This window comes from Microtus ochrogaster, chromosome 2 (genome assembly GCF_000317375.1).
Source record: "Microtus ochrogaster isolate Prairie Vole_2 chromosome 2, MicOch1.0, whole genome shotgun sequence".
NCBI classification, from domain to species: domain Eukaryota; kingdom Metazoa; phylum Chordata; class Mammalia; order Rodentia; family Cricetidae; genus Microtus; species Microtus ochrogaster.
The window spans coordinates 36305263-36329618 of record NC_022010.1 but is presented as its reverse complement, the minus strand read 5'-3'; the positions used below and the strand labels follow the sequence as shown (position 1 = coordinate 36329618).

Sequence of the window (24356 nt, the reverse complement as noted above, 5' to 3'; positions counted from 1 at the left end):
GGGCATGCACAGGCTTTTGAGAAAATAGAGTATCAGTGTTAAACTAAGAAATCAAGTAATCTCATCCACACCATTCTTACTGACAACTGGTAAGAATTTGTTCCCTGTTAGAAAGAGGAGTCACTTGAACTTAAATCTCTCTCCCTACACAACACCTCCTTCCACTGCAGATGGTCTCTTCCCCTATCATAAAATGCCATGAAATTATCTTCCCCTGATAGATCATGAAAATAAATGGAAGGAGAATTAGATGAACTATTTCAGAAAGCAGCTTACTCTCTGCTTGTAAAGCATTTCTTGGTTTAGAATTCTCGTTTCCTTTAGTTTTATCTGGTGGCCTTAGACCAGATGTCTTCAAAGAAAAGCTCGAAGGAGCTAGGTGCTATTGTGATGTTACTGTAGCTTCTTCTTACAGCTGTATCATGTGACTTCAGGTATTTACTCTTATCCTATTCCAGACATAACTTCCAGACCCTCCATCCCTTATTATCATCATCATCATCATTCCTGTGAATAATAATTCAAACTGTATATATGTCTTATAGAATAATAATATTTTAAATAACAATGAGCATACTTACTTCTTCAGAATGTTTGACTGCCAAATTACCTGGGGAATTACCACTTCTCTAGATCTTGAGTTGCAGCCATCCCCAGGTACTTAACATTTTGAGCACAGGATTGGTTTCTATCAACTAAAATATTCTATCTTCCTTGTTTGCTCCTTCCTGCTGCCTTCCCATCTTTGTTGCTTCAATTTTCTCTTGCTTTTCTTTCTTCTGTGTGTGTGTGTGTGTGTGTGTGTGTGTGTGTGTAAAGAAGTGGCTTAAAGTCAATTAAAGAGCCAAATGCCACCATGGTAGCTAAGAATCAATCAATTAATTAAGACTTCTGGCAGAGTACTTGATTCTAATGTTTGCCGAGGGGATATGGATAGGACCCAAAGGAAAATTCTTCCAATTAATGCAGTATCTAACCCAGTATGAAATGCAGGGACTTAAAGAAGGGTCTTAGATCACGGGAAAGAAATCCCACCCATGTAACACTTACTGCCGACAACTTTGAAAACATGTTGCCTTCAGTGCTGAGGCTAGATTTGCTTTTTTTTTTGTCTCCATAAGACAATGAGAATTTGCAGTGAGTTTGATCACCATGAACTTGAGAGAAATGAGGAAGCCAGGATCCTTCCCCACTCATTCTTTCTAATCAGTGAAAGTGGTTTTTTTTTGTTCTGATATTGAAAGATTTAAATTTTCAGTTCTCAAAACCATGTGTGTGTATGCAGATGTGCACGTGTGTATGTGTGTATTTTGACAACTCCCTTGTCCCATCTCCCCCTACTCAGGTTTTAAGAAATGCCTTTAATATATTAGAGAACACACCTGTGAGGAGGTTGCTGCTTTGCCTGGATCATGAGAAAAAGAAAATAACCTAGAAAATAGGATAATATGGCTAGATTTCCAACATAGGAAACGTATACAGTCAAATCCCACAGTGTGCATGTAACAGAAGCTAAGTAATAAAGTTAGGAAAATGTGTGTTGTTTTCAGTGGGTGAACCATGGGTGCAAGTAAAAGCCAGGTCTTAAACATTGTCTTGGGCTTGTGGAATTAAAAAAAAATAATATTGTACCTTTCAACAAAGTGGAAAGGTTTCCATTTGGAAGAGGACAGTATGGATGCAGATCTGAGTGATGGAAACAGACCCTGACAAAGGAATAGATCTGCTCCCAAGATGGGGCTTCTCCTGTGCTCAGATCTTCACTTCATACTTTAGAAACAAGTGGTTTCCTTTTATGCTTTTTCAAACTCCTCCCAGATTTTCAAAGCTTCACATTTGAGGATGAGGGTGATGTTAGAGTTTGTGTAGAGGCATAATGAATTAGGTGATTTATTGTTGGGCTCAGAAGAATGAGGTCTAATTATACAGCAATGGGTTCATTTCTTTGAATCATTAGGATGTTTTTTAAGCTTTGGTTCTGATCCAGAACTCTATAATCCTTAAGGAAAAGCATGCCTTCAAAAATTGTAATAGCCATGGAAGTCACATTCATCTACAAGAAAACTTTGAATCTGATGATTTTCCTTTGCTGGGGTTTTTATAGAAAAACCTCCCCTCTCATGCTGTCTTTCCCCCTTTTTAAAAACAGAGCAACACTGAAGAACCATCTGAATTCAACTATTTATTTTTCCTTGATCTCCTTTTTATTTTAATACCTTTATATTTGAGTCTTTTTTTTTCTACAAAACGCATATGATAAAAGCAAAAGTATAGGGCCATAACAAAAATTAGCAATGGTCAAAGAGATGGTGAGACTGTATTAATAGTAATTGTTCTTGTCTGCAGCTATTATAAACTAAATGCATAGAAAATTTAAACCCCATTACTATCATGAATTTACTGTTTATATTCTAAAGCTATATCAAGAACTGATAAAAAAAATCAATAAATATATCAGTTAATTTTATAATTTGGCCAAAACATAAAAATCAGAGCTAGTAAGATGAGTCAGTAGGTGAAAGTGCCTGTCATTCTGAGTTTGACCCCTGGGCAGAATATGAGAACTGACTAGTACATATGCCGTCCCCACATAGGGATAGAAAATAAATACATAACAATCTAATTTTAAAAATGCTTCAAAAGAAACACTAGATTAGCTGCTGAACATGTCTTTCATTCCGTGCTGCATACTTGGCTTGCATAAAAGATCTGGTTAGGGATGTAGACAACTGAATGGAGAAAATGTCTTGAGAAATTTAATTACGCAAGTGATAGTGAGATTGATGACACCAATGCAACGAATGCCAATCCCAAGTCTTCTAAACGGATTGAAGGGTGAAGCAACTTAAGACTGGTTACCATGCATTCAATCAAAACATCTATACACAAAAATATAATACGATGTACATTTCCTGGAATGGGGATTCTATATGCCCACAGTAGAGAATTTTGTTGCCTTTCAATCCTGCCTGGCAGTTGTTTATTAACTAAATAGAAAACCGTGTCCTCGTGGCTGTGGTCCATGCATCCTGGCTCCTTTCTTTTGTTGACTAGTAAGAGTTTTCTGTGCATTAGTGGCATTTGAAACTGAAACCAGAGAAATCACTGTGGTTTTGTTTTAAAGTTATTACCAAGTATGGCTTTTGCTTCCCTGCCCCCACTCATCTAATGTACTGGACTATTCATTCTACTTAAGCAATTCTTTTACTCATGCAGAGGCAATGTTCTTGATACGAAGTTCACAGTTTTCTTATTCCTCAATAAATATTTCGCTATTACAACTTCTTTCATTTATTTTTGTAAACATAATTGCTCTTTTTTCCCTCCTATTTCTCAATCCCAGACAAAAAAAATATAAAGACACAAAACACATGCACAAAATAAAATTCAAAGTTGAAAATAAATGGTTTATTGTAAAAAATATGAAAATATACAAATCAAATGAAAATGGAAAATACAAATGTGTATGAATAAAATTAAAAAGACAGTCATAAAGTACTAAAACCTATGGAAACCGGATGCGTAAGTAACAAGCGGAGTGATGCCTTGTTTCCCAGTAGAGGACAGTACTTTATTATTAGGATCCCAGGGAGTCGTTTAAAGTACAAAAGACAATTAAATAAACCACGTGTGACTGTGTGAGTAGACACTCTATATAGCATGGGTCTTTGTTAACCTGGGTGCAGACGTTCCCTTTATCATAAACCAAAAACTATGGAGGATGTTTTCTTTTTTTTTTATTCATAAGAGACATGATATATCTTCTTGCCCTCCTAGGACAAGTGTGTGACCCCTCCTCCAGAGCTCTGCTATTCTGTATGGAACATCTTCTGAAACTCAGACAAGAGTCTTCAAACTAAGTTCTCTTAGGATGAGATACGTTCTTTAGGTTTGAGATGCTTTACACTATAGAATTGGAGCAGGGTCAGTACAACAAAGAGGAGTGTCAATAGGAAACCATGAAGCATTTCTAGGGGTATAGAACAGCAGCTGAGCTGAGTACAGAATCCAGCAGGGCAGAAACTACACAGTGCAGAGATCGGCCTGTGGTGAGGAGCTTGCCCCTTGCTTTCCTATAGCTAATGCTAGAACTAACATTCAAAGCTTATCTGGGGCCAGCTTTCATTGGGTACTGTGATTAAAGGGTTATTAGTGGAAATGGTAATTATTTGAAATAACAAAAATCACTAACCTTTTAAAAAACTGAAAAAGACTATATATTATAGTTTTTATGTCAAAGATTCACAAGGGAACTCTTTTCAATTTAGAGTAACCAATAATTCTAACACAGAGCAATAATTTATTGCAGGCATCAGTACTGATGAACACTTAAAATAAGAGAAAATTTCAGAATTTCTTATTAACATTAATACAACTTGGATAAAGTCTTCCTTAAGTTAGGAGTTGTATTTCATGGGATACTCAGACTCATTTATAGCTATGTCTGTTTTTCTTCATCAGTCAGTAGTCCACACGGCTGAACACTGAGATTCACATAACTTAGACTTTAAATGTGTCTTGCAGGAAATATAGTAGAAAATCAGCTGATATCAGGTGACCACCCACTGTTGAACAGTGACAATGGGAGGTCCCTGGACAAGAGATAGCCCTACAACCCAGATCAACTGTAGGAACAGTAAGTCATTCATACTAGTCCAGGGGAGGCAAGATCTATGATAACTATACACAGAGAACCACGAAGTCACAAACCAAACAGTAGTGGAATGAAAGCACCAACAGAAAACCATTGCACTATAAACATAAATTTTAAAACTGGACAATAATTCTACTGGCTTTTAATAATATACCAATGGTTGTTTAAAGATATATGTGTGTGATTATGTATAGCCCCAAATACATACACACAGATAATTTATAGGCAAGTGGATATACACCCATACACATTTTTGTTTGTGGGAACTTCTATATACATACACACATAAAATTCACATGTACCGATATTGCAGATGTGTATATGTATTTATATATATATACGTATATGTATACACACATGCTAGACATGATGTAGAAACTGGCCACTCTAAACATAAATGTACTTAGTTTTCACTTTTACAAGTCCGAGGAATAAGTAAACCTCTGCTTAAAACTAAAAAACCCCAGTTTCATCAACAGTGACTTTCAGGGTGATTTATTTGGAACAAGGTACTACATGTACTCGTGAATAAATTATTAGACATGGTCATTCTTTTAGAATAGTAATGCTAAAAGGAAAATTGCTACCTCTCAACTCTGCTTCATAATGAAGAGGTGTGAATGAGCAGGGATTAACCACTTCCCTGGTTCTCCCATTAGTAAGGTTGGAATTAAAAGACAAACTGCAAGTATCCTGCTCCCTGTTCTCTTCCGGTGTCAAGAACACTCTGAGAGCATTTTGGCGTTTTCTCACTTTTCCGTTAGCACCAGTAAAAGCTTGGTGCCTCCTATGAAGTGTGGACGATGGACACAATAGGTAGGGAGACAGACTGACAAGTGTGGACCTCTCTATCTGTACATCCTTGAGAAGCTACTATGATAAGGCAGAAGCTGTGACTTTGTCAAGTTTATAAATATGGTAATCCATTACCTGAGACAAGGGAAATGTGGTTTTAGTAGTAAGAAAGGGGTCTTGCCACTGAATCTGCCATGAGGAACAGCTGTAGTTTGACTGTTAGTCTTACTGAGGTGGTGGATTCAACAGACAAATTAGCAACGGAGTGAATTATCCTCAGTTGAAATAGATTTAACCTCTGGCGATATGTTCAATGGATGACTGAAAATAAAATAAAACTCAAGGAAAAGCCTACGGAGAAACAGGCGATACTCCCTGTAACCTATCTTTAAAGGAGCTTCGAGTCACTGGGCAAAGGGGCTCCATCATGATAACATTTATGCAAAAAGATTAAAAGAAAGGGAGGAAGCGAGACGGAGGATGCATCGAACACATCTTTGACTCGCAAAGAGCATAATGGCATTAGATCTGGCGACAAACTGTAGAGAACATCACTCTTACCCTTAAGTTGGCCTGACAAGCAAAACTGCCAGTCACACAATCCCTAGGATGTTTCCCTAAGAAGGGCTTAGACAGGGTTCTCTTTCTATCTATGAAGCCACAGCCTGGGAGGGAAGAAGGGAGGCTCTTCCTCCCATGAGCCCATTTGTTCTTTTTGCTCCTTGGCTTTCCCTTTCATACATTTTTCAGGGACGAATAGGATAGGCCCTGCTTGTCACTGCTAGACCACCTGGAACTCTTCTTCACTGGCATGGCCACCTGCAGCTGCTTCCAGAACCTGCCCTGGGGATACTTGGATTTCTCCCCTTTCCATTTAATGACCGTAAGCACCGTCTTAGCCCTCTTCAGCTCTTTCACCTTCATGTCCTTCACAGCTTTGTACTGTACTAAAATGACGTTGATGTTGCCCCGGGAGGCCATATTTTCTAGGCCCGCCTTGAGCTCCAGGAGGGCCTGTGTTCCCTGGAGCACGTAGTTGGGGCTTAGCACAACCAGGAGGCGTCTGCTTTTCTGAATGAAGCTCAAGGTCTCATCTGTGACAACTGGGAAAGAAAACACCGTGGGGATTAGTGTTGGCCAGGAACCACCTGATCCACAGAGCTCGGGGAGCAAAGGCAGGGAGGGGACTGGGAATGGCTGCCCGAGAATCAAAGCTCTAACACGCTCCCCAACAACAGTATTCATCTTTAGTCCAAACATACTGTCCAGCGAACGTCACTCTGCTCAGGGAAAATGGAGTTATACACAAATGCCCTATGCCCCAAATATTTCCAAATAAGCTAAAGCCAAAAGTATGGTGGACTGCTGTCACGAGGTCCTCACAAGCACTGTTTGAGCAAGATAGACTAGACACATTGCAGTGATATCAGTTTCTTCAAACAGCATTGTGTCTCAGCCCAACTGGCTCCTGAAAGATACCCTAGAATAAGCCATCACATGAAAAGAATTAAAAACCTTGTACTACAGATTCAAAGACCCCAAGTTTCAGTTGCAGCTAACCAAGGGCAAGAGCAGACAATGTGGAGTCTCCATCTGCTGGTATGTGTTGTAGAATAGAATAATTGTTTAACTACACACGATGTGTTGCCTTTGTTTATGCTGAATTTGTTTAACTATGCAAAGATGTGTTGCTGTTTTACCTTGCCTGCCTAAGGCACCTGATCGGTCTAATAAAAAGCTGAACAGCTAATATCTCGGCAGAGGAAGGATAGGTGGGGCTGGCGGGCAGAGAGAAAAGGGGAGCCAGCCAGCCAGCCAGCCAGCCAGGAGCCAGGAGCCAGCCAGTCATGGAGGAAGCAGAAAAGCAGAACGGACAATATTTAGATGGGGTAAACAAGCCTCAGGGCAGCACATAGATTAGTAGAAATGGGTTAATTTAAGTTAAAGGGGGAAAAAAAAAGACTAGCTAGAAACAAGCCTAAGCTAATGCCAAGAATTCATAATTAATAATAAGCTTCTCTGTCATGATTTGGGGGCTGGTGGCCCAAGAAAGCTGGCTACAGACGTGTACTTTCCTGATGCCAACTGATGTCACAATGTAGCTACATTAGTAACTCAAACAAATGGCATTTTGGCCAACAGTGTCTTCCCACATCAGCTCCTTCCTTTTCTCTGGGGTGGAGATGAAAGCAGAACACGGATCTTTCTCCTCAACATTTAGTCCCTGGGAAGCCAGCCTTTCTTCAGCAAATGCTAGCTGCTGTCCTTACATTTACTAGCAAACACTTTTTTTTTTTATGAACAAAACAAAGTGGGGAAGAGGGAAACACAGGCTAATTTTATTCAAGGGCTCTGATTAATTCCTGCTGCTAAATTCTTGAGACTAATCTATCTGCTCCCAGATGCTCATGGAGACTGGCATAATCCTTCACCTAGAGAAGCGATGCTCGCTCGATGGCTCCAGGCAGTGCCCTGGTGGTGTGCAAACCTGTATCACATTCCCTTCTGCAGTGATTTCCATTCTTAATCTTCACGGGTGCAGAAGTAATAGGGAAGAACTTGCCAGGTAACATCTAACATGTGCAGCCTGGGGGAGAACCCAGAAAGAGGTGTGTGTTTCCTCTAAGCATTTCCAGCAGAGGCTGACTGTGTCTCTGCACAGAAAGAGGTTCGGCAGCAAAGTGGCCTCAGAAAGAGCAGCAGGAAGAATCTAAAGAGAAGAGGGCCTGCAGTGTGCAAGAAAAACTCTGCATTTTTCGAAGGACTGTTAGTCCCCTGTAGGTCTTATCCGGATATATACTGCGCATCTTTTATTCACTCTTCACATAGTAGATAAGATACTTTGTTTGACTTTGTAAACGAATCAATAGATGCATGAATGAGTTAAGCAAATTGTTAATTAATATGAGTAGAACTTTGCTTTTCACCATATAAGTGATCATTTGATGGCACAATGACACACAAGGAGAGATCTTCTGTAGAACACAAGCTCAGGTTTGGGGTGATGGCTGGGCAGATAAGCAAAATGATTTATTGACTCAAAATGAGAAGAAAACTGTTCCAGGTATTAATTACCCACGCATTTCAAAAACATATAAAACAGTCAACGTGAACAGATTTCTTTGGAAAAAGAGAGGAAAATGCCTTTCTCTGCTCCAAATGGGAGTCAGTGTGCTTATATTAGATAGGAAAGTTTTATAGGGAATTGAACAGTGTTGCTACCATGCTTGCTACAAAACTCCTGAATGAACCATGACTGTTTGGGCTTGAAAAGAGAAAGCATTGGTTTTTAACATTAGTTCAAGCTTTTCCTTGTAAAACTAGGTAGAATGCAATGACCTTCCACATTTTAAGCTAAAACACAAACATCCACACTGTTAGAAAAGGAGATACAAACAGTGAACAGGCAGATTTGGGCAGCAGCAGCTCTCTGGCTCAGAGGTGGGGAAATGGTGAGAAAGAGCAAAGGGCATGCTGTGTTAGCGGGGAAATTCTCTACTCTGTGTCCTGCAGCTCCATTCCAGGTAAGCAGAGTAAAACTCAGTTTGTGTAAAGACACATTCTCTCCACTTGGTCTTTGTTAAAAAAATGAACGAAAATGAATGCGTGTCAGCCCAAGGCTTCTTGAAAATCTAACTTCCAGTGAGATTGACTTCCTCGGGGCTGGCTCTTTTCCGGCATGGAGCTCTTTGAAGTTACAAGGGAAAAGTTTAAAGCCAGGAACTAGACTAAACAATGTCCACCTGACACTGCGCCTGCACTTCTGGAGAAGTCTCCATTACCTGAAGGATCTGTACACTCACTATCTGAACACCATGACTGTGCTACAGCCCATTCATGCACCAGAAACTCAGGATCCACTTCGTCCCTCAGGGTGGCGCCCATGTTGCTCATGCACGATACCTACTTCCCCCAGGCAAGCTGTCTCTGTCGAAGATGCACAGCTTGTATCCAAATTCATTCTCCAAAACGCCACGGAGCGTCAGCAACACAAACTCCTCTTCTTCAGCGTTTCTTGCATAGGAAACATAAATATCATATTCCTTTCCATCTAGCAAAAGGAACACAGAGTCAAAGCAAATTAGAAAAAAAAAATTCTCAAATTGTTCCTTTTTTTTTTCTTAAATCTAACTTTTGGGTGTTGGGCATTTTAACTTTTTTTTCATTTTTTTCCTTTTTGCATCTGTGAAGAATGTGACAGATGTCAGTGTAATTTTTTAGTGGTGACAGGATTCAGGCAGAAGGACCATGTGGGTTCAGACTGTATCTGAAGTATCTTCTACTCTCATCTCAGGGAGTGACGCCTGTAGTGGACAAAGACTGTCCCCTGAATCATGGGAACAAGGATGCACACCACAGGTCCTGGGAGCTAAGGCCAGGCAGGAAATTTCTACGCAGTGTTCTAGAAAACCACTTGCTAATACATTAGAATTCTAAATTGAGAAAGACTTTTTGACTAAATTATACCCAAAAAGAACTAGAATTAAATTATGTTAAGATCGATATATTGATCTTTCTGAAATTTGCTTAATAAAATTCATGAGTCGTTAAAAATATAGATTATGTGTTTCTTCCCAAGGCCCTCTGAATTAGAATTTTATGGGGTGGGCTGTTTCTCCTTTTCCTGTACAGTAGAGATTTGGTAAAGATTTGGATGTCTCAGTGATACTGCCAGGAAAATTTCTCCCAGGAATACACATTGGAAAGATTTTTCTTAGTGAGAGCAAGGTAAACAATACACTCTTATGTACACCTGGACCACCTGGAAGTATTGTTACAGCATATGTTCTGGTTCAGAGGGAGTCATGTTTAAAAGTCTCCACCTAAAATGCTTTTGGATGATCATGATGCTGCTGGCCCATGGATCTTCCCCTGAAACATATGAACCTACAGCTGAACGTGGTGGCGCAGACCAACCATCCCAGCACTCAGGATTGAGGTCAGCCTGAGCTGCACAATGAGACACTGTGTCACAACACAAAGGACAAAACAAAGCAAAACAAAAGGCTGTGGCCCTGCACTGTCCTCTCTAGTGACCAAGAACCACATGTGTCTGCTGGCCATCTGAGCGCAGCTGTCCCCACTGAGATGTGCCAGGACTGCAAAGCAGCGTTCTGCATTTGAAAGTTGGCAAAACATCTCATTAACATTTTAAATATCATTTTTATACTGAAATAACAATGTATGAATATTGGATCAAATCCTTATTTCACTTATGCCCTTTGAACCATTGGGGGAAATGTTAATTTCATATGTAATATGCATCATAATTTTATAAAGACAAAGCTAGTCTAGACTAAACCATATTTCCATCAAGAAAGGTGAACAGGGCATACTGGAAAGATTTTTTTACTAGTAAGAGCTAAAATCAAAGATGATCTTATTAAATACAGTGGTTCATATGCTAGAGAAACACGTTGTTTAAAGAGATTTGCATCATGCTTCCAGCACTCACCAAGAATTGTTTCATCTGTTCCGAAGTGAGCCCGGTAAAAGAGGACCATCTCCAGCCAGTAAACATGGTAGACCACGATGAGAACCACCACCAGAAATACCGTGGCTCCAAAACCACAGGCGAGTTCCACTGTGTACCTCGGCGGTATTACTAAAGCAAATGATAAAATGATGATGATAATTAACTTCTAATCAGTGATCATAGTAATCCTCCATCTCCTTCATGGCTGGATCAGCCAAGTGGCCAAGTCAGGCACTTGACATGCAAACGTTAACAAGCAGAAACAACATGATAACAGATTAGGCATAATCTTTTTTAAATACTAGATTGTATCCTATTTATTTACTCTTTTGTTGTTCTTGCTGTGTGGTTTATAGTTCCTGGTAAAGAAAGTGCTTTAAATGACTTAGTAATTTGAATAGATACTAAATGTATACAAAATAAAATAGGATCTTAACATTGGGAAGGATTTCCAGGAAGGTTATCATATTCAACTCAGCACAGGGTCTTGTGCATGCTAGGCAAGCTCTACCGTTGAACTATAACCCTAGTCATGTATAAACTGAGAGAGTCTTGCTCTTCAGCTCAACCTCACCAACTTCCTGCCTCAGCCTCCTGGGAACTGAGACTGCAGCACTGTGCCATGATCCTAGGACAAAGAGAGTTTTGAAAGTGCTGTGTCCAGCAACTGTTTTTTCTTGCAGTGCTCTCCCAAGAACCCTCCCCAAAGAGAGACCCATCATCATCACCTGAGCAAAAATCTTGCCGTGTCTATTAATTTTGACTTCATCCTCTTTCTGACATCAATATCAGAGAAATTTGATTCCTTTCCTTTATTTAAAAGAGGCTTCAAACTAGTATTTTCATTGAGTTTTGGCAAATCTACGGAATAGGAAGTGGTATTTGGTTCTTATATTTCCCAAGCTCACAGTTCTGTGACAAATACTTCAAAGGCTGACCTTCTGAGATTTGATTTTTTTTCCTTGTTATCTACTTACTTTTTTGACACTGTGAATACCATAGGCAGGCTTTATGGAAGTACCGGAAATAGAGTGAGATAATTCCCAATTTATTAAAAGCCAGGAATTAAGTCAGAAGCCCTGCTCACTTCACTGACTATTCTAACCAAGCCTCCAATCACTGTCCTGTCTCATTTACACTGTCCTTGTCTCAAAGGGCTCAGGAAAAGCAAACACAATGCTGTGACCATAGTATGACTTGTGGCTATAGTATGTCTTTCTTTTCTTTTAATTTCCAAGTTCATTTATATATGTCTTCATTTCACTAATAAAGCTGTTCTATTTTTTCAGCCTGGGTTTTGTCCATAGAGATATCTACTTTTCATTGATTTTCATCTCAGCAATATTAGTGAACTGTAGACAGTTACTCCTTCACCATTCCTTCCCACTCCCTGCAAAATAGACTAGGCCTCCACAAACAACTTCCAGGTGGAAACCATTTTGTCCATCCTATCCCTGCGGCACCTGGGATCTCAACAAACTTCCCCAGAAATAGCCCTTTCCTCTTTCAGGATAAGGAAAGATGCCCAAAGTTACAGTCAAGGGCAGAAGCATCATTTGTTTGCTATGTTGACTGTGGCACGGCAGCTGAAGACTTTGAGGAAGAACAGAGTAATTTGCTGGAGAGGAAGCTGGGCTTGGTATTGGCTAGCTCGATAATGCCTTTCTTGGCATGTCTGCCAGATGTTTGAGGGATAGAAAGGGAAGACGGCAGGAAGGGCTAAAAAAAAAAACCTAATGCAGGGGAAGCACAGAAACAAGAGCATATTTCATTGGGTTAGTTTAAAAACTGTTACTGATGTTTTGAAAACGCAAGTCATGTGATGGGGAGACCTGGGCCAGATGGAGTGAGGCTGGGGCGGGGGAGGTCGAAGAGCGGGGAGACAGAGATGCTTCTCCGCGCAGGTGAACACTTTAGTGCTGAACATCTGTCTGCTGAGATGAGGTGTGGAGACTCGCCTCCAGAGTGGGCCTGCTATCTAGGTTCTCTTTAATTTGCACATGGAATGCTGCCATGGTGTTCGATCATTGACCAGATGTGGACTCAGTGGCTGGGAGGACTTTTCAAATGGCATTTAATCCGAACGAAAACACGGTAAGCAACCTGGAGCAGAGTCCAAAGTTCTCAATTTAGAGATAAATCTCGGACTTTCAAGTTCATCAACCTGAATTCAGTGTGTTGTCTATCTAGTTACAGGGGAACCCTGGAACTGACCATTCAAACCTTGTTATCAGGTGTAACCCAGTCCTGGAGTCTCAGGATGGTGGTCCTCTAAATGGGTGGGTGTTTTTCCAGGTATTAATAGAGGTCTTGCTTGAAGAGCAAAAGATCAATTAAACAATTGATTTCTCTCTGCCAGGCTCATTTCTACAGCCTCTTTCACTTTTAATAGGGCTCTTCAATTTTGTTTTGTATCTCTGATGATACAGCTCATATTTACAGCTCAGATTGTGCTTCCTGGTGTCATCTTCTTATTAAAGATTCCCTAACCGCACTTAACTGATCGGACCAGAAAATTAATAATCCACCGGACAGCTCTTCTAAATGGCTGTGGTTCTAAAGGGCTGTCTTGTAAAGCGAAAGGACATGACAGGGAAGCAGTGACCCTTGGCCTATATTTTGTGTCCTTCCTACTGCAAGTCTCGGCATTCGAAATGACAATTTCGCACTGATGCAATTTCAGACACAACGGTTTCCAATCAAAAAGGAGTGACGCAATCTGACCACACCGGACTCCTGAACTCCCCCTCTCATTGATTGCAGTTAGTCTCAATTAGAATGTAGCCAAATGCCGTCATTTGCTTATTGCTACTCCCCAAATCAGAATGTGCTTTGCAGCTCTGTATTATAAACTGGCCCTGAACTTCATGTACCCAGCCAGCCATCTTTGTTAAAAGAATGAAGGACCCCAGCACTGGTCCTCTCCCCTGCTTTTGGTTCTGGCTCTACAAAAAAATTTGTCCTTGGCAACCCAAATTATCTATCTTCATTGTTATAACTGGGCTTGCAATCTACTGAGCTCTTCCTCTGAATACCAGGTGCCTGGTCTGCCAATTGTCCCCTGCCACAGAGACCAAGGCTAGTCAGTACTTAATTATGCATAATTTTTAAAATTGTGGTGATGGCCATTAGTTTGAAATGTTAACAAAAGAGTGTTTTATTTTAGTGATGTCAAAACAGAGAACGGTGAATTGATCTGCAAATCTGATGGTTCAGGGATGAGGCTACACCCTCTGTCCTCTGGACCTCACCTTTGGTACCAGAAAAGTAAATGATAATGAACTAGCCTGCCCTCTGGAATACCTTAAATAGTGCTGCTGTTGTGGCATTTTAGCCTCTTACAGTTGGAGAACTGGTAAAACTAAGATAAGCCCATGGTCATTATGTCTTTTTCTTTCTAATAATCATCAAAGATAACCTTCCAGATTTTGGTACAGAAAGGAAAGTCCTAAGAAGGTGGTGGCTGCTCTGAGCTGGGGAGAGAAATGAGAGTTGAGACAATTGAGCCAGTTTGCATTTCAAGGACTAAGTAATAGAAAGAGGAGAGTTGAGTAGAAAAGGAACTCTAGGAATCTGCATGAGGTTATCTTCAGTCTGTGGCAAAGAACGTGAAAATGCAAAGCTGTGGAGACTTAGTTTGCACTTACAATGTCTTATAAAGAACACCTAGAAAATGAAAAACCATAGAAGCACATCCGAATCTGAGGTGACCCAGGTGTCCGGCGTCAGAGCCTAAATGGCTGAGCCTAAGAAGTGTATCCACCCAGCCTTACCAGAAAGGGCATTTCTAGCTCCTGTAACACACGCAATTAAGAGAATTCCAGAAGGAAGAAAGAAGGGAGAAAAGGAAAGGAGACCTATAATATAGACAAATTAAACACCTGCTACAATAAAACTCAATTTGCTCACAAAATACATTCCACGGCATAACATCTATGATGCCCAGAATAATGATAAAACACTAGATAGCAGAAAAATAGAAGAATCAACGTTCAAAAGACATATCAATAAGTAAAAATAGAATCTAGAATTGGCAGAGATGATTTAAAGATGAGCTAAGCATTTTAAAATCCATATTAAAATGTGTCTGCTGAGTTTTTTTTTAAATGAACACTTGTGAAGAGTAAATAGGAAATATCAATGGAGACATTCCAGTGAGGCAGAAATTCAAAACATGAAAAATACATTCTTGAAAAAGCATACAAATCATTTATCATAACAAAAACCACTAAAGCCTCCATAGGCTCTGAAACAATTGAAAGAAATGATCCCCAGAAAGCATGCCCATACATGACAACTTAGAAGAACAAGAGGGTGCCCCGAAGGACAACTTAGAAAACTGACATCAGAAAACACACTCTTAAGGAAAAAGAATAAGAGAGAGACAAGCAGAAATTGTGATAATTGAAATTTGAAGAACAGCTCAAGGTGAGCACATACAAATCAATTAACTACATGACTATGCTTTATTAATAAACAATTAGAAAACTTAAAAGTCTGATGGCATACATTTTAAAATTCTTGAGAGACAAATTTGATAACATGTAATAAAAACCAGTACATTCAATTTTTTTTTAATTGATGAAATAAATTACTAAGACTCTATATAAATGGAGAGATCTATCATCTTTATGGATTGATAGAATCGGTATTGGTAAGTCTTCAGTGTTACTCACAAATTTAATAGGGTCTCAATCAAAATCAAAGAAGAATAGAAATTGACAAACTGGTACTAAAACAGGTAAGGAAACTATGTACTTTTTTAAAATAATGAAACAACCTTGGAAAAGGGAAAAGGGCAACAGCGTCTTAGTTAATAATTTCACGCTATAGTAATAAAAATGGTGTAAGACTAAACAGCAAGTAGTTGATTAAAGGGGTAGAGTGAGGAATGCAGAAACTCATAAAGATAAATGAATTTTTGACCAAACTTTCAAGACATTTCAAGAAAAAACAAACAGTGAAACACATTCAACAAGATGTCAGAACAACTATTTCTGTGGAGAAACAGAACAATGTCAACATCAGGCTCCAGTCTGCAACTCACACCCTCAAGACTACAATCTAAGATGGAACAAAGGCCTAAATAGAAGGACCGCGAGGGGTACACCCACACACTGAGACAAAGAGGATGATCTTTCGGGAATTCTCCAAGACCAGCTAGCCTGGGTCTGAAAAAGCATGGGATAAAACCGGACTTACAGAGCAGACAATGAGAACTACTGAGAACTCAAGAACAATGGCAATGGGTTTTTGATCCTACTGCACATACTGGCTTTGGGGGAGCCTAGGCAGTTTGGATGCTCACTTTACTTGACCTGGATGGAGGTGGGCGGTCCTTGGACTTCTCACAGGTCAGGGAACCCTGATTGCTCTTCAAGCTGATGAGGGAGAGGGACTTGATCGGGGGAGGGGGAGGGAAATGGAAGGCGGTGGTGGGGAGGAGGCAGAAATCCTTAATAAATAAATAAATTAAAAAAAAAGAAAGGAGAAATCTTTAAACAAAGCCTGCCATCATTTGACTTTATACAACAGAGAATAGAAGCACATAATTCAGAAAGAGACTGGTAAAATGAGCTTCCTCACATTACTGAGAACTGTGCTTATCAAAACATCAACTCATGGACTTAGGGGTTAAGAGCATTATCATTCTTGCTGGGGACCTACCACCTGTATGCTGGCTACCAGCTGTCTTTAACTCCAGTTTCAGGGGCTCTGATGTCTCCTTCTGGCCTCTGCAGGCACTAAGCACACACATGATACACATGCATAAATGCTGGCAAAAACACTCATACATGTAAATAGAAACTAATATTTCAAAAATGAATAAATTCACAAGCTGGATGGAAATATTTTTAACATTCAAAAAAAAGTTAACAAAGGATGTGCATTCGGTGTGTGTAAATTTGGGCATGCATATGTGGTTGTGTGTGTCTTGTATGCATGTGTCCAGCATGAGTTACATACCACACTAGATGTAAAACAAATGATCCAGCTGAAAATGACCAAAGATTTTTGCTGGTCTCACAGCAAGATTTATTAATGATCAATGAACTTACAACAAAGCCTTCAGCATCACCAGGGACTTGAAGAGCAACTGCGGTGAGACACAGACACTCATTTCCTAAGAAGCTAGGAGCTTAACAGTTGACAAATCCAGAAACTGGTGAGAAAAGAGAGTAGAAGAAGCTCCATGCTGTGCTGGGGGCTGTGTGCAACAGCAAACCTCTTTGGCAACTGGTTTGGCAACTTCTCATATGGATTTAAAACACACGTCTCCTTAGAACCTACCTTGCTACTCTCTGATCACCAAACAACTGCACGTTAGACATCTTTACCTTAGCTCTCTCATATGAAGGACTTTAGCCAACTGAATGGATGAAATGTGCAGTCAATAAAACCTGATCGGGGAATTCTCATTCCACGTGTTAATCTCTCCCTGTCATATTTGCTGTTTGTTTGTTTGAGACGGGGTCTCATGTAGTCCAAGCTGGTCTTCAATGTTCTAGGTAGCTGAGGCTGACCTCAAACTCCTGGCTCAAATCTCCCATGTGGCAGGATTACAAGCCCGGGTCACCACTTTGTGCTTCCCGTCATCCTTTTGATGATGTGCAGATATAAAATCTTGGAATCAACACTCATTGGTCAAAAGGGTCTTGTGTCCCTTCACAGCTTCAATATTTCCCCACTACTGTCCCCACTACACTCAGAATCTGAGTTTCTGTGGCTACAGTAGTTACTTGGGTGGACATCCTTGGGCACATCTCCCACATAAAACAGTATTTTATTTGTGGCTTGATCCTACTTTTTGATAAGTGATCGATTTATGTCATCTTCTATTATTGTTTTACAGAGTACATGCCAAGAAAAACCCCAGATTCTTTGTACTTCAGCAATATGGATTTTAACACAATTGAAAACACCCAGCCTGCAGCAATCTAAACCCCTGAAGACCTTCATTTGGAATGTTAAATATTAAAGGCTCTAACAGGTCTTGAACAAAAGTAATTTGATTTGTTTTGTAACCTAGACTATAATGGTACTTGTTTGATTACAGATGCTTTTGTTAATTATTGCTTGTAACACCCTTGGAGAAATAAGAGCTAGCATTTATTGAACAGTTGATGATAGTATGAACTAGTAAGAATGCTTGTTCTGTGCATTTTTGACAACCTTAGAGGTGCTGGTATTATTTTCTCCATTCCATTTTTTATGATAAAAATAATGAGGCTCAGAGAGTGCTTTAGTTTTCCAAGATCAGAGAGTTGGGCTAAAAGGAAACTAGGATTTTATTAGGGTATCCAATGTTCAAACACAGATAATTCACTACAGTGTCTTCTGAGATGGAAGCAATGGAGCATCCTGAACAAATTCTTTAAGACTTCTTAAGAGCTATAAACAATTTCTTTCTAATTTGTAAGACAAGGTTTGATTGTGCCATCTTTGTTGCTCAGCTTAAAATAAATAAATAAAAAGGATTCAAGTCTAAAGCAAATGCAACAACCATAAGTCAACATTTTCCTTTTTTATATAAATGTTATAAAGTATATCAAATGTTTCATATATGTATATATATGTTATAAACTATAAAATGTGAGAGCTAGGATGTTTCAGAATGTCATACTGACCATGTGATGTCTCTGTTAAGTTTACTACATACCTCTAGAAAATAATCAGGAAGGGATCAATTGGTTGGGATTTGTGATGGGGGAAAGACCCAAAGAAAAATTTAGGCAATATGCTTCAGGAGCAACAGCTCACACAAGAAGGATTTGTAATTTTTATTTATTTTAGAAAATACAGATATTAACATAGAAATTATTTTAATATCAAACAAAATCATATTTTAATAAATTTTATTTTATCAATTATAAAACTGCCTAATGATAGATACATAATGTGTAAAACATGAATCTGAAATTACATTTTTTTGAGAATCAATATCCTATTCCTTCCTTATGTATTTATAGACAAATATATGACTGCTATTTATGTTTCATTCTTTCTTACACTTCTAAGAATAGCGAGAATGCGTGATTCAGGAAAAATTCCTAAAGGTCATAAGGCACAATCAAACATGTGACCCTTGAACTCTGCTTTCAGTAATATCTAAGGGCATCTTTGGACTCCAACAACAATATGTGATTCTAGAAATTCTATTACATCTTTAAAGGCTTTGAGGATTTTTCGTTTTTCATGATTATTTAAGATATAAAATTGTGTCTTACTCTTGCATTCATGGAATTTTCAAGTAACATTTAGGTACTAAGGTGCTGACACTCTCAGAACCAACATGCTAGCCTCTTTGTAAAGATGGAAGCTTTCTCCTAAGGTTTTTCATTTAACTGACTCATTGTTTTGTGTCCGATGTGCTAGGCGCTGGAGTTCTCTCTCTGATTTCCTATTCAGCACAGTGTTATGTGAGAGTTCACAGAGTCATCGGCTGGGTGCATCCATTACCTTTCTGTTTCACCTTGGCGGCGTGCTCAGCTTCCCCTAAGGTATTTCGAGCATGACAGACATAGTTGCGCCTGAGATCCTCAGGGGTGACTTTCTTGATGCTCAAAGTCTGAGTCCTTGTTTCATCCTCTGTTGGGGAATAATTTAAACTACAGACAAGAAGAAAGAAATCAAAACGTTTGTGAGACACACAGGCTGTGCCCTCTGTGTGAATAAGAAGCAAGCAACTACAGAGTCCTGTGGGAGAGGGTTGTAATGCTGACAAGGGCCTTATCATACCACACATTGGCCTAATTCTGGACAAACCCAATGCTAGATTCTCACTGCAGCTCTTCCTTCATAGCTAAATGTCACCCTTGCTCTAGACGCTGAGGCACGATGCCTGCATCAGCTTGAAAAGAATCTTCTGATATCAGACTTATTTGGGGGGGTTGATCCATGTTTTGTCATTTGCACCTTGGGCAATGCCATTAAATTTTCCATGCCTTGGCTGTTTTGTAAAAGAGTGTATTACGGAAATAATTTACTGAAATACTCAGAAGATTGAACATGTGTCTCTGTTGCAGCCATGCTTGATGACTGCTCTTCTGTGCTATCACAGCCCCACATAACTGTCATGCTGCAGAGATACGGAAAGCTTGATTTTCAAACGCAGACAGGCAGGATGTTTGTGTGAAAGGTTGAAACCGCATAGTTCAGTCGTTACATGCAAAGAGAAGAACTAGCTCAAAACATGAAAACTGAGCTGGGAAGTGAGTATATCCAACTGCAGTAAGTCCAAGACCAAGTGTTTGTGTTTACGACCAAGATTTCAAATCCCTTCAACTCCTTATCTCAGAGGAGTCTAAATAGATCTCTCCCTTCGCTGACCAGGTTTTCCTTTAGATTAGACATGGTGTCAATCATAAAACTGTGTTTAGGGACAAGTAGTTTTCTCCCAAACTTATTTTCCTGCTCTCATGAACACTGCAAATTTGTCTTAGTTGCAGCAAAGTGGAATAACATGACTTTGTTCTCATAAGGATTCATTTAATATGAAGAGGAGAATCTCAATTCTCAGAATCCCGAACTGATCAGTAACTGTCCCTTGGGGTCTCAAGCTGAACCTTTCATCATGTAGTTCCTTCTACAAAACATGACATGTTGGGAGGCTTTTTTTTCCCTCCAATTTTCCTCTGCTTCCCTAAAGACTTTGAACACATTTCTTTTTACCAGCTTTCATTTCGTAACTTAGCAAATTTGATTTGAAAACTATTTCATCTGGTAGCCGCATCCCAGTATTTCTCCTTCTCATGTATCTTTAGATTCATGAGGGAGATATATTCCAAATGTTTCTAAATGAGAATCATAGCATAAACATGTGACGTCTGTAGAGCTTAAGACAATATAGCACATGCCTGTAACAACTGTGATGAAGGTACCCGGACTTAAGACAATGTAATACCAAATTTTGGCATGCAATCTATCAAGTGTGTGCACTTGCATTGCAAGACCCATAGCCCTGCTTTGGGATGCAGCCACTGAAAATCTTGCTACATTTTATTTAAAGGAAAAACAATCATCATGCACACTGAATGGTGCATATCAAGACCTGAGATTGACAACGACTAGAGGGCTTGTATAAACCCATGTTACCTTTCATTAATGGTGACGTCAGCGGTGACATCATCAGGCTTCTTTCCATCGATGGTCCACCAGATCTCATTGTGGGAGTCCATGATGAAGGTGAAATAGACTTTACAGGGGATGAGAAGCTCCTCTCCTGACAAACAAACACATTGAATAGATGATGTTAATCTATGTTAATCCATCAATATGCAGCTTTCATATGACTCATATGTGCCTGATTCTCTAGTGGCCACTAAAAGCCAATAAACCATTCATCATTCTAACACCAAATGCACAAAAAATAAAATAAAATAAAACCAAGACGAGAAGCCCAGCAACTGTACATACAATTACCAAAATGGCCATTTTCTATCACTATATAAATATGCTCTAAAGTGCCAGAGGAACTCTGGCAGCATTCTTCTCAGGCCCAAACCTTCCGTTTTGTTATTTCCCTCATAAAGTGTGACTGCCTCAGTTCCTTTTCACCATGACCAAGGCAAGTTATAAAAGAGAACATTTAATTTGGGGTTCACAGTTCCAGAGGGTTGGAAATGAAGACCATCACAAGAGTTTGGCAGCAGACTAGCCAGCATGGTGCTGGAACAGGAGCTGAGAGATTACATCTCATCAAAAAAAAATGTGAGTCAGAGAGAGCTTACTTAGAATATCATAGGAGATCTTGTAGCATCAAAGTCTACTCCCAGCCATGGCTCTTACTTCTTCTCAAACAGCTCCATAAACTGTGCACTAAGAATTCAAAGATATGAGCCTATCATGGCTATTCTCTTTCAACCACAGTGACCAACAAAAGAGTCTTTAGCTGATGGGTCCTTATTCAAGGAGGATGAAATTATGCCATTACCAAGAGAACTGGCCAGGGAATCCACATCTTCAAACATGCAGAAACTTAGTTTTAAAAAAGTAGTTATAGGATTGGGCCATTTCAGGCTCTCTCTCCTCAGCTGCCCAAGGACCTAGTTGGGAACATCTCTCTGGACCCCTGGGAAACCCTCTAGAGTCAAGGCTCTTGCCAACCCTAAAATGGCTCCCTTAATTAAGATATATACTTCCCTGCTCCCATATCCATCCTTCCATTATCCCAACCGTCCCATTCCCCCAAGCTCTCCCCATCCTCCCCTTCTCACTTGTCTCTCCCCATCTCCCCTTCCCCCATCCCACCCCACCCCCCAGTTCCCAATATTTGCCCAGCAATCTTGTCTACTTCCAATATCCAGGAGGATAACTATATGTTTTTCTTTGGGCTCACCTTCTTATTTAGCTTCTCTAGGATCATGAATTATAGGGTCAATGTCCTTTATTTATGGCTAGAAACCAATTATGAGTGAGTATATCCCATGTTCATCTTTTTGGATCTGGGGCCCGATCCTATAGGCATACTGATGAATATCCTGCATATCACCATAGAACCTTCATCTGGCGATGGATGGAGATAAAGACAGAGACCCACATTGGAGCAATGGACTGAGCTCCCAAGGTCCAAATGAGGAACAGAAGGAGGGAGAACATGAGCAAGGAAGTCAAGACCGCGAGGGGAGCACCCACCCACTGAGAAGGTGGGGCTGATCTATTGGGAGCTCACCAAGGCCAGCTGGACTGTGACTGAAAAAGCATGGGATAAAACCGAACTCTCTGAACATGGCGGACAATGAGGGCTGATGAGAAGCCAAGGACAATGGCACTGGGTTTTGATCCTACTGCATGTACTGGCTTTGTGGGAGTCTAGCCTGTTTGGATGTTCACCTTCCTAGACCTGGATGGAGGGGGGAGGACCTTGGAGTGCCCACAGGGCAGGGAACCCTGACTGCTCTTAGGACTGGAGAGGGAGGGGGAGGAGAGTGGGGCATGGGGACTGGGGGGAGGGGGAGGGAAAAGGTAGGCGGAGAGGAGGCAGAAATTTTTAATAAAAAAAGAACAGTTATAAGTTATGTAGCTGAAATGGTTCATGAGACAAGGGAGGTTCACAGTAAATAGTGCTAGCAATCATGTCAAGACCAGCATAATTGCTGTGAACTTGGTAGAACTAAATACTTGTACTTGCTGTTGTTTTCCTTTATTTTTTTTTATTCTTATGTTTCATTCTTTCAGAATCATATACATTTACATAACAAAGTTTGGCTGTTTTCATCCTGTCACAGCTATCATCCCTCTACTCCCCTGAGTACCTTGTTTTCACCAACAAGTCTTCTCACACATCAATGTATTTTTTTTGTTAAGCCCTGAATATAATTAGGATTGTTTCCATGAGCATGAGTGTGGGTTCTATTTACTAAAACATGGGTAACTTATCAATGGCTATGGTACTGGAAAAAATTAGTGACTGTTGAGTGTCTAAATCTAAATGTTCCCATTTAGAACAACCCTTCCATGGCTCAGGAAACATTAATGGAGGCAAAGCAGAAAGGATATAAGAACCAGGGGGTGTATATGAGTCCACAAAACAGTTACTTAAATTACAGCTATATAATTACATGTTTGCCTTGAGCTGTAGGTAAAGGAACTGTGATAGATGTGCCAACAGTGATGGGTACCACGTAGTCAGTTGGTCTCTACATTTTGATCAGTATGGCCTTGATGCAAAACGAGGCTTCTTTGATGGGGGGTGAGAGCTACACCTAGCTGTGGGTATTTACACAGAAGTTAGAAATTATACCGGTTTATGCAAAGGGCAATAGTAGATGCTCTTCTAGATTTCATAATCTCACCAGCTAGCTATGTTTACAGAGGTAGGTATGAATTCCTACCGATCAAGATGAGATTAAGTCTAACTAAGTGGCTATTCTTTGGTCCTGGTATAGAAGAGCTGTTATTGCACCTTTTGCGAGACCTTGATGTTCTGGCTATTTTAGTTTGTCGGCTTTACTATTGGCTGCTTTTCTCCTTTGAAAGCTTGCATATCTCCTTCCCACACGATGAGAACTAGTCTTCAGAGGAGAGACTTCTAGGTTAGATTTAGATTGAATCCTCAAAGTTCTGATTTCAAAGTTTGCTAGATCATCAGTGTCAATTTCTGAGAGGCATTCAAGGACAATAGTGACAGCCTGTATTGTTTTGGGAACTTTTTGGACTCTCCTGACCAACAACATGAACGAAGATATCATATGCCTGGCATTAGGTTTTTGTTAAATAGTCTATGTTTTGTTTTGTTTTGTTTTTGTGGGGAGCACTTTTATTCCATGTGGCATAACTTCATATATATAAAATGTAATTTGAAGTGAACATAAAATATCATAATTCTCTCCAGCTTCTTAAAACACCCTTGGTGTTGTAGATTCCTCCTCCTCCCCTGTCCTTCTATGTTGCCCTCCTCCCTCCTTCCCAAAGAAGTCTTCCCTACCCTAG

General features: G+C 39.9%; 1 protein-coding gene across 5 annotated transcripts in view; it reads right to left on the bottom strand.

The window, feature by feature from the left end:
* The window catches only part of Il1rap (interleukin 1 receptor accessory protein), a 148935-nt gene that overhangs the window by 9078 nt on the left and 115501 nt on the right, over positions 1-24356 (bottom strand). For 4 of the 5 annotated variants that reach the window (XR_003378064.1, XR_003378065.1, XM_013351694.2 and 1 more), the window contains exons 7-10: positions 21021-21147; positions 19386-19534; positions 10905-11054; positions 9357-9500 (exon numbers count right to left, since the gene is read on the bottom strand). Coding sequence is in view for 3 of the 5 variants with exons in the window: in XM_013351694.2 (XP_013207148.1) it covers positions 9357-9500; positions 10905-11054; positions 19386-19534; positions 21021-21147 (570 nt within the window). In the remaining 2 variants the exon portion in view is untranslated. Of the gene's footprint in view, positions 1-3729; positions 6553-9356; positions 9501-10904; positions 11055-19385; positions 19535-21020; positions 21148-24356 lie in introns of those variants that run through there. The other variant, XM_013351700.2, reaches the window with a different exon arrangement.